This window comes from Porites lutea, chromosome 6 (assembly GCF_958299795.1).
Source record: "Porites lutea chromosome 6, jaPorLute2.1, whole genome shotgun sequence".
Lineage (NCBI taxonomy): Eukaryota > Metazoa > Cnidaria > Anthozoa > Scleractinia > Poritidae > Porites > Porites lutea.
Window position 1 is genome coordinate 22,456,187 of NC_133206.1, and position 11,004 is coordinate 22,467,190.

An 11,004-nucleotide genomic window follows, 5' to 3' on the forward strand; every position below is an offset into this window, starting at 1 on the left:
AAACCATAGCCTATTCAGCGGCATACCCGTTTAGGCCAAATAAGGGAGTGCCTCGCCCCGGTTGAAGCCATACGTCGGAATCGAACTCCCAACCTCTCGCACAGAGGGTCTCTGACTACTTCGAGAAAATAAGGCCGGCTCTCGAGGAACAACTCGCCTGAATTCGCCATTAAAGAAACGAGAGGGAACTGGAGCAAAATGTGTCCCGCTATTTTTTCCTGGGATCGCTACTAGATGGGGATGCGCCGGACAGCTAATGGTCCTTTTCCGCCCCCAACCCCCCCCCCCCCCCCCCCTCTCCGGTCCCCAGTAACAGTCCCAGAAGTCTTCCGTTCCTTCTCGTTCCTTAAGTGGCCACTACTCACCAAAGGGTTCATAGCAAGTGACTCCACTGCGTACAACAGCCACACCCTCCCAGGTGACTCCCCATACTACCCCTGACGGGCTCACAGAAAGCTGCGTGATGCTTACTTGTGGGGAGGGAATCTCGAACCACTTATCACCCTCAGGACACTTTTCTGATATTCCTGATCGGTATACAACCTGAATAACAAGAGGCCAGGAAAACGTTAGGAATTTATAACGATCTTTATCTTTCTTGAATTTACCACCGTGACTCAATACGGTGGCAGGGGATGAAACAGGACTTACGTTTCCATTGAATATCAAACCCTTCAATATCCACCCAACCCATAAAAGGTTGTACCACACCACCGAGGACTACGCCTTTACTGTTTACGGACGGCAGTATCGGTTCTTTTACGTCGCACAAGAATGAGAACAGTAAAAGAGCAGTGAGACGGGCCTACGGTTTTTCGTCCTCAGCCAAAAAGACTAGAATGGCTAACCATTTGTAGATGTCACAACAAAGGCAGCACATTCCGGCTCCTCAGTTTATTTAAGACCCTAAATGTTGGTCCGGCCGGGGATGAACCCGCGACCTCCCGCTCGGGAGACAGGCGCTTATCCAATTGAGCTAACCGGCCGGCGGATGATGTACACGGTAAAGGCGGAATTATCGTCCAGGCGATTACTTTATAGGTAGGATAAGAAGAGAGGGTTCTTTTCAGAAGAGGGGACGCTTTCATTTTACTGTCGCCTCTGTGGGAATTCTCCAGGCAACTATTCACCAAACGAAAGCAGTGTCACACTGAATGTGCGCGAGAAGAATCAAAATACAACCAACCTTGCCTTGAAACGTGACGGCCCAGACAGCTAAGTAACCAGGCTCTTGTCCGGGAATAGCTGTACCACCCACAGCGATATCTTGAAATGGCTGCTGAGCAGGGTCCTCGCTCAAACCAGGAACCTAAACCAATCACATGCTTACTTAATCTCGTACCCACATACCCCACGGTCACATATTCAACTTTACAGAGAGACGCTAGGGAGATAAGGGTACAATTTATAAGAAACCCACGTGAATCAAGAGTGCCAGACGGGTGGTTACGCAATCTTCACAGTTCAATCCTCCGCACCTTGCCTGTAAGGGTGTTTACGCAACCAAAACCAGTGACGGCAAGGAGAACTTCATAAAAGCAATAGGTTTAATAAGAAAACAAAAAATAATTTTGCTTCGGCATCACGCTTTTTGAACATTTTCTTAGCCTTCAGTGCTCGACAACGACACGAGATTTTTAAGGAGGACGTAAACAAATAAATATTTTTGCTTTCTTCTTCTAAACCTGAATACGGTCCTTAAGTGCGAAAACTACAACAAAATTCGCCCATATTTAAAAAATTGAAACAAAATGGAATAATAGCAATTAAAACAGTGCAAATTCACTTTTAAGCGACGTTTCAGGGACAGCCAACCTTTATCCACTGATCATAGCCATCGAATCTGTAGCATCGTGACCATAAACGTCTTCGTACACATGCCAAAGCGAAATTTTTTGGACGGTAAGTTGCTGGAAAGTCAACCGCATACTGCCATCCCTAAAGGAAATGAAACACAAAAAGCGTACACTGTTAAAAGTCCTGTGTCACGAAATTCAGTCAAATTAGGAAATTACAAAATGCCCGTTAAATTAAGAGAAAATTAAAAATAACCGCTTAAAACTTTAAAGATAGGTTAAAATAACATAACAGAAACAACAGGTGTCACGGATGGGCAAAACTGAGGAAGACTGAAACGGATTGAAGTTAGGGTTTTTGAAAACTGTTCAGCCTAACAGTTTTTCAAAGTTGATTCCTGCTGCTTGCAACTTCAAACATAATGCTCAGGAGACATATTTGTTTGTCTCGGATCTCTGATTTTGTCATTTACATGTAATTTCTTTGCTTACTTTAAGTTCCATAGCGATTGAGGGCGAGTAATTGGCAAAATTAAACAAAACGAACTGGACTGCCGTGACACAGCCCCTTTAACTAGTAATAACCAAAGGTTACAGACTACGGGTGACATCGATCGACGAGCGCTTTTGCTCAAAGCGATTTGCGTAAGACTCGCGTGATAGATGCTCAAAATTAGGAGAGATAGAGGGTCAAAACGCGCGCCTCAGATAAGATTGCGTTCTGTGCCTGTGAATTCCATTCATTCTTAGTTTAAGTCCGAACGAAGCTAGGTGCTGGGTATATACGTACGTGCCGTGCATGCGTAACAGCAAACTAAAGATTATCATTGCAGGTCCCTCTTGCCGCCTGCAATAAGGTCCCATTTAGATGGATAACCGTTGACCCCTTTGCCCGAGCCACGAGCTGACAACAGCGCTCTTTTTAATGATAGGTTTTATCCATATAAACGGGTCCTAAATACATGGTATGGCTGAGGTAACAGATTGGCTTCAAATAGGTTACCTCAGTCCGTTATTCGCCCTTTTTCCCCGCTACGAGGTCCCAGGCTGAGAAAGCATAAAAAAGTTCAAGGGAAACAACCTTGACAGCCACCTGACATATTTTCGACCGGTTGAAAATTCGTGCGTTCACGTTCCTTAACCGAACAAAACTTCAAACGCTTAGCCGTTCAAAATTACGTGTGAAAAAAGCGAAAATATTGAGCGGTTCCGTGTGACTAAGTGTCCGCTCAAATTTTTAAACCGGTCGAAAATTTGACTGGCGCCGTGGGAACGCAGCCTTCGTGATGTTTATCTCGGATTTCTGAGACCTACCACTAAAACAATCTATCAGAAGAGCGGCTATGAAATTTCCACCAAAAAAAAATTGTCTGTCTTTACCTCAGCCCCGTAAAAACCTGAATTTTTTCAAGCTTTCTTTCTACAACTTCAAACTTTGGGTTTGATCTTCCTTACATCATTTTAACACTGTCACTGTCACCAACAGTCCCACACTGTATATACAGGACATTTCTTTTCTGGAGGATCAAATTCCAGCTACTAACTTTAATACATATATATGTGTTATTGACCAAGCATATGAGACCAAAGCAGGGTATCCTGAGCGGGCAAGATCGGGTATGCCCACTCGTGGATTCAGCCATATGATAAAGTGTAATTCTGTAACAAGGCAAGGATCTTGAGAAGTGATTTGGGGAAGCAGGCTGCCTAGTGCAAAGATCAGAGCACTCGCATCCTACCAATGTGGACCAGGTTTGAATCCTGGCATCAACAACATTATTGGGATCAGATTTTGCTGTTAGCACTCTTCTCTGCATGATCTGAAAAGTTTTTCTTCACGTACTGCAGTTTCCCCCTCTTCTCAAAAATCAACATACAGTCAACTCTTTCCTGATGAACACCTCTTTAAGATGGACACCTCCTAAGATGTAGACATGATGTTGGTCACTGCTGTTTTCCAGTCATTTTACTGTACTGTAATAATACTCTCTATGAGACGGACACCTCTCTAAGATGGACAATGGGCACTTTTGAAACTGTCAACTGACACTTAAAAAGTGCTAATTTATGAAGTAGGAAATGTAGGTGCTCTGTATGACAGTAAAATAATTACAACTAGGGGAAGAAATTTACATACCAAAAACAGTTCATCTCAAACAGCTCAAATCTTGAAACCATTATTGTCAATTCTAAACACCTCGTGGAGAATCACAAAAACACTTTTCTATTACATTGTTCCAGATTTTTACTGTTTGCACAGTAAGTAAAACCGATGTGTATACATTGCCAAAAGGTTCAGCTTTATTTTCTTATAATTAGTCGCATTACCTTGACTCTCTATAAACCTGACATATCTCTAAGACAGACACTAGAGGCCGGTCCTGAAGGTGTTCATCTTAGAGAGAGCTGACTGTATCCAAATTCCAAGTGATCTAGAAAGTGTCTCAAATTCCTGTTGAGGACACTTAGTGAGCCACAGGTTTATCAGTTATTTAAAGTGTTAATTACCCCCCCCCCCCCCCCAACCTCCACCCCTCTACATAAAATAAAGTTTAAAGTTAGTTTTAAAGGTTTCAGTATGGCAAAATACATCTACATGTACCTCATTGTCCACCTCAATTCCATGATCTATATACCAGTCACCTTCCCAGATCCACTCAACAGATGGCAACTGAAAAGATTCCTTGGGTAAATGTAGTTTACCATTTTTACTGCTCCATCCCCAACGATCTGTGTGTTTCATCAATATCTGCAAGAATAATACACATAAGTTGTGGATTTCCATTTAAAACATTGAGAATTGACAATAATTAAAAACATTTAAAGTAATATTTTTGCAAAAATAAATACACATAAAATGCGCATTTCTATATGAAACATTAAGAATTGTCAATAATTAAAGCACTTCAAAGAAATGAAGGCCTGTTATGTGCTCTTTCTCTCTTCAAAATTCACATTGCTCCAACCATGCTGTTTTTGATACATGTACATTAGACAGGATATCAAATAACACTGTATTTTGAAGAAGGTTAGCCTGAATTTCAGGCATCTCCTTGAGTCACACACTCCCAAGAGAGAAATTTGAAAGCACTGGGCATTAATGCCATCCAGTGATGTCACTACCCCTTCACAGCTTTAATTCATGCAAAATATAAAACACAATTTTCAACTGGTCAACAAAGAAATATGTATCACCAGGGTAAGGTCTATGGGTTACAGAGCTGTTTTACTTATAACTCATGTAAAGCACTATTCTGGATTCATCTTTTGCTTGTAAAGTAATAGTGCCATAATTCAGTCTTTTATCCTTCATGTATGAAAGATATCCTCTGAAAGCAGCCTGAGGGGTCATGCTGCTGTCACAATAGTAGTCAGGGGACTGGTCCCCTGACAGCCCTGTAATATATGGCTGAAGCTTGATATTACTTCTTGGTCAATAACTTTCCATTACCATCTTTCCTCAAACAATAATATTGCCTACGCTCTAACAAGATGTCATTCCCAAATAAGCGCCCACAGACAACCTTGGCAAAACTAGCAAATGAGAGCCCATCCCCAAAAGACAAATGGTTTGTTATTCGACTATCAATGATGTCTAATCAGTAGCAGCTGCCTGGTTTATGACATAATGGCTACCCTGCCTGGCAGGTGCCGGTTATTCTTTCGGTGAGTTTTTATAGAGTTCACGAGGAGAACACACGAAGAGAAAAGGAGTCGCCTGCAGTGAATGAATGAATGAATGAATGAATGAAGAGCCCCGTATGAGAGGACAACAGACGTGCCTTCTTACAATACATTTTAACATGCGAACAGTAAGCTCTGACGTCGGCATACAAAGGCGCCACTGGCAGCCACTCTCAGTCATTTATGAGCTTACTGTACCCACCCATCCCATGATGTATATGATCTGATGTGTGAAGGTTGAGCCCACCACCGGGGTCTACGTCCCCTACTCTTTTGCGAACAGTGGTGTGGGTTCTTTTACGTCCCACAAGAACCAGATAAGCGTAAGTGCTGTGAGACAGGACCTATGGTTTTTCGTCCTTATCAGACCTCCTACTCAGCAGATCGGCGCTCTCCCAACTGAGCCAATCAGGTGGCGGTTGAAGGCCCTAGTTTTCCATTTTCTAAGTTCTATGACAGTGTGTAGAATTCCACTCACTCTTGGGAATTAGTCTGTCACCTCAATGCATTATTAGTCAGTTGGTGGAAATTCGAGGCATGTTTTCTGAAACAGATGACAATGGCGCATGGCGGTGGGACTTTTTGAATTGTTTAGTTCAAAGATGGCGCAATGAAAAGCATTGTGCCATCTTGGCCTTGGTAAAGATCTCATAACAGGTTCAAAAGAAAGGTTTTAAATATTCCACTTATTTGTTCTACTGACTGGTGTCCAAAGACCAGAAACAGCTTTGCAACCGTTGCAAAGCAAAATTTGGGGTCGAGCAGTAGCCTGCGTAGCAAGAGTTTCCGCGCATTTTTTTCGCATGAGACACGGGCTGAAGAGCAGCTGCTCTGCAAAACTTATAGCCGGTGGAGTGAATTGTTCCGGACAAATCATTTTTGACATTTTGTCTAGGTTTCAGATGAGATAAAGCCACACAACAAAAAACAAGAAATTCTGCAGCAATTGTTCAGAGTTTTAACTTTCTTTTATTGTAAACCTTTTTTATTACGGTTCTTGCAATCGCCTGGAACATGTTCTGTTAAAGAACAAAGTAATTTTACAAATCTGGTAATCCAGGGGTAATCTGTTCGTTAGTTCTATTTTGACAAACTGTCAATTTACAAATGAACCGAACCGAGAAATATCAAGGGGCATTTTCCAGAATCGAGGGGTTAGCAGGCAATCGTTTCCTCTTCTCCCCTTCCCCTCCCCTTTCACCTTTTTTTTTGCTCTCGCTCTAACTTTTGCACAATAATTCTATTGGAAATGCTTGCTACGCAGGCTAATCAAGCAGGGGGGGGGGGTTGCTTCTACGGGAATGTCAGCTTGTGAGGTGAAAGAAAAACAAGACTGTTCAAGAGAAATAAAGAAAGGAAAGTATAACACATCATATGAGCATCAGCTGAAGTGGCGATAGACATAAGTTTTACAAATTCATTAAAATAACCCTCATTTTTTAACACAAATAGAGCAGAGATATTTGTTAATGAAAGCACGAACAGGACTGACGTAAGCATGTTTGCTGCTAATTTAAACTTGCATTGTTTGCTTTATACATAGGGTTATTTTCCATCGGGTCATATATCAATTTCATGTTGTTAGATGATCTGCTTTCAATCTACAGTTGATGCAAGTAAACAAATTAAATTGGGGGCATAAATGGGAAACCAGGGTCTCTGCAGCAAGTGCCTCCTCTCCTATTGTAATAAATTTCTCCCTTCACCCTAAACTAAAATAACCAGGGCCTGCTAGGACGCTAAGTAATAGCAGATATATCAACCAGTACTCAAACAACACTTGACCAGTGGTTGACGGAAATGATTGATGGAGTATATTGGTTAAGCTTTGGCCAAGTATCATCCAAACATAAACCAATATAAGAGCCTGTAGTGCTAGCCTTCACTACTTACAGTACAGCTGACTCATCAGGGCACGAAGAGGTCTTCAAGTTTCTCTTATGCACTTTTATCAGCAGTCACCCTTGACGAACCCCTAGGCATTTGCACTACAATGTTTACAAATCCCCCCACCCAAGAACAACATTTCTCCACAAACAAGTTCCCCCTGGGGCAAAAGTTGGTTCAGATAAAGGCTCACGTCACAATGCACAGTATTCCAAGGCACTTCCAAATTTCAATAACATTTTCTTATTGTTTTATTAAAAATACTTCTTTTATAGAATGGTTATGTAATATTAATGGTTGAAAATCACAAATCCCATGCCACGCTCACGTATGTCCCAAGGGTCAATCCCCAGGGTCAATAACCAGGATGGCCGCTGAGAGGTGCATTTATTTATAATAGTAACGTCACATTATGTATCAGGGAAATCGAAGCTTCAACATTTCAACATCCCCCCCCTCCCCCGGGCATACCCTGCGCATTTGACACCTTTGTCGTCCCGGGGAGGAGGGAATTTGATTATCAGAGTCTTCCAGGGGGTGGGTACTTTGAACCCCATGCGAAGGGGGTGGGGAATTGAACCGTAGTCTCAATTTCATGTGAAATCTCTGAGTGCTTTGCACATGACAAGCTATCATGGAAGGGACGCGGTGTGCGACAAACATAGACTGCACACTTACAGACTGGCAGGTAAATGAGGTAAACATTGTTGTGAAATGCTCTAACAGATTTCCTCTCCCTAAACTAGATTTTTAGAAGACATTTAGAATAGGGAATCTTTTAAAGCATTTCACAACAATGTTTACCTTGTTTACCTGCAAGTATGCAAGTCTGCAGTCTGCGTTTGTCGCACACTGCCTGCCCCGCATGTATGTTTATTAATAACGTGCCGCTATGATGCACATCAGTGAAATAGTCATAAATCGCATGTATGGAATGTAGTGATCTCAGTAGGTTGGATTTTTTTATAGAACGCTTTGTATGTTGCATACACCTACAGTGTTTCTCAGTTTTTATTATATTGAATGTGAATTATTTGCTGTATTTATTAAGATTTTGTTCAACACTTGAAGGCGTTTTTTCCGTCCTTCTATACCTGTGAAATGTCCCCAGAGTAGGGGCATTTGATCACCCGAATGGATCCTAGTGTGGGGCATTTGAACGGCATTTTAGCTCCGGGGAGGGGGAATTTGAACAATAATCTTTAAAAAAGTCAAACGCCTGGAGGGGTTGCCAGGGGGGGGAGGCTTCGATTTGACCGATACATTATTTCCAATCACAAGGGGATCCAAGTTGGAAAGAACCAAAAATGCGTAGGGACTAGGCCACTAACAGTACAAATTATGACTACTACAACCCCTTAGTGATCAACGACATGAAAGCTTGAATCTGCTCATCAGTGGATGAAAGTAACCACCCAAAGGAATATGGGACCAAATTAGTAGAACTGAACAATACTAGGTCCAAAATGTTCAAGAGAAATATAGTTGGGGAAAGATATTGGAAGTTTTCACTTTCAGTCAATACTGGTCCTCTGCTTTAACGCTGTGTATAGAAGTGGGATGGGGACTTGGGAATTGGGGAAGCAAGACGAAGGACTTGGGGACATCAAGTATGGGATGCGGGGTTGTGTGGGACAGGGACGGCGACGTTAAATACAGGGACGTGGGGGATGTGAATGATTATTGCAAAAGTAGGAGGTATATGCAATATCAGTCACTTTCCTTATGAATATGTTTTGGTGAACGCAGCTCACCCTACCCTCCTTATGGTTCCAATATTCCAGCAAGGAGACTTAGACATTGGTTTCACTTTCTTCAACGCAGGGGGTCTTCGCCACGTTGCGCATCATGGAGGATTTCCATGGTAAGGTTATACTGCGTTTGTCTCGATTATGATTAAAATCCTAATTCATCCTTGCTTGAATCTGGTAAACTAACAACGTCGAGATACCTTTTCCAAAATCTGAATACAAAGACTACAATATAACACTCGGTTTAGCAAAAAACATTTCTGAACCTAAATCTTCTGTATATTATTGTCGGGGATGTGCAGGGGTTGCGCGATTATCAAAGCAAAGGCAGTAAAAGCTTACAGTCGCAATCCTCAATCCTCCATGACTGTTTACAAAGCGAATACTCGGCGAAGACCCCCTGCATTGAAGAAAGTGAAACTACTGCACTGGTCTTCTTGTTGAGGAATATTAGAGCCCTGATTGGAACCCTAAGCAGGGGAGGGTGGGTTGCGGTCGCCAAAAGTTCTACAGAATAACAGCATTCGATTCCAAATAAATAAAAAAGGAGACTAAATTAAGTGGCATAGGCGAGCTTCGAACTCCGAAGTGCTAGCTCCGAAATCCATTGCCTGTACCACTTTTATACACAGGCTCTGCAGCTTAAGAGACTTAATCATAAAAGAGCAATAAGGGTCTTACCGACTTCTCTGTGGCTTTCCATCCTCCATAAATTCCCCATCTTTGATTCTCGTATGTTTGTACTTTCACTCTGATCGGTAGTTCAGTGGAGTGAACAAACAGGTACGGCTGCTGGCTAGCGCTGATCGCCCACGCGCACTGTTCTACTGCTGAAATTCGCTTAAAACAGTTCCTTGATCCGAGTTTGGGAGTAGAGATATGGCGCCAGGATTTGTCTCGTAAATTAAACAGGAAGACTCTTCCGTCTCGGTCGATGAACCATAAATGACTGGTTCCCATCTTTGTGCAAAGTTCAAAACCGCGTCGTGAGGTTAAGATACAATCCGCAGGAGCTCAAGTAAGTGGATACAAAATGCTTTTTGTGTAGCATCCTCGAACAAAGGTAAAATTTGATACCTACAGAGGAAATGAATGAGAAACGGATCCTTAACACAAACATAACCCAGGACTGCTCTAAAAAGTGAAAGCGCATACTGGGGTTGGTGTACTCCGCAGGTCAACAAACGTCCTACCGCAGTTTCAGTTATAAAACTAAACATTTTCATTTTCACTCTGTGATATGAGTAGTTCCATCATTTTTCTTTTCATTTTCCTCAAGAGTACCTTAGAGCGCATAGAATAGTCCTTTTCGGGGAGAGAGTAGCCTGCGTAGGAGGGGGGGTTGGGACAGTAGGGGGTTCGAGTTTCACGCACAACTTAGGCCCAGTTCAGACGTCTTGCTTCTGCGGTGCCGAACTTAATGGTAATTTGATTCGACTGTAGCACGGCAGGAAAACAACTTTGATTCAGACGTCGTGCCATAGTTGAACCAAATTCAGGATTTACTGATGCCTCGTAACAATTCTTCTCCCAACTCCCCGTGGAAACGCAATTTCGCCAAAATTAAAATTCGCCAGCATTAATATATTTATGAATTTTGTTTAGGGCGGCAGAAGCACGACGTTTGAATCGCTGCCGTGGCAGAGCCGTGTAGCACGGCAGCGCTTGTCGAACTTAATTGCTTGCCGAACTTAATTCAAAAGTTTGATTCAGACGTCGTGCTTCTGTCGTGCTTTTGTCGAACTTAATTCCTGAATTTAGTTCGGCACGGCAGAAGCACGACGTCTGAACTGGGCCTTAGGCCCTGTCCACACTAGAGCTGAGAGTCTCTATGGGGTTAACCGATAGGCGTAAAACGGCCAAAAATTTAGTCAGTAGCCGTAAAA

General features: G+C 42.5%; 1 protein-coding gene across 1 annotated transcript in view; it reads right to left on the minus strand.

Moving 5' to 3' along the window:
• The window catches only part of LOC140940282 (tectonin beta-propeller repeat-containing protein 1-like), a 54,255-nt gene extending 44,049 nt beyond the window's left edge, over positions 1–10,206 (minus strand). Inside the window, exons 1-5 of the mRNA XM_073389209.1 lie at positions 9,800–10,206; positions 4,399–4,545; positions 1,816–1,938; positions 1,187–1,309; positions 366–543 (exon numbers count right to left, since the gene is read on the minus strand). Of these exons, the coding sequence (XP_073245310.1) occupies positions 366–543; positions 1,187–1,309; positions 1,816–1,938; positions 4,399–4,545; positions 9,800–10,078 (850 nt within the window). The 5' untranslated portion in view covers positions 10,079–10,206. The remainder of the gene's footprint in view (positions 1–365; positions 544–1,186; positions 1,310–1,815; positions 1,939–4,398; positions 4,546–9,799) is intronic.
• Positions 10,207–11,004: the final 798 nt, after the last annotated feature.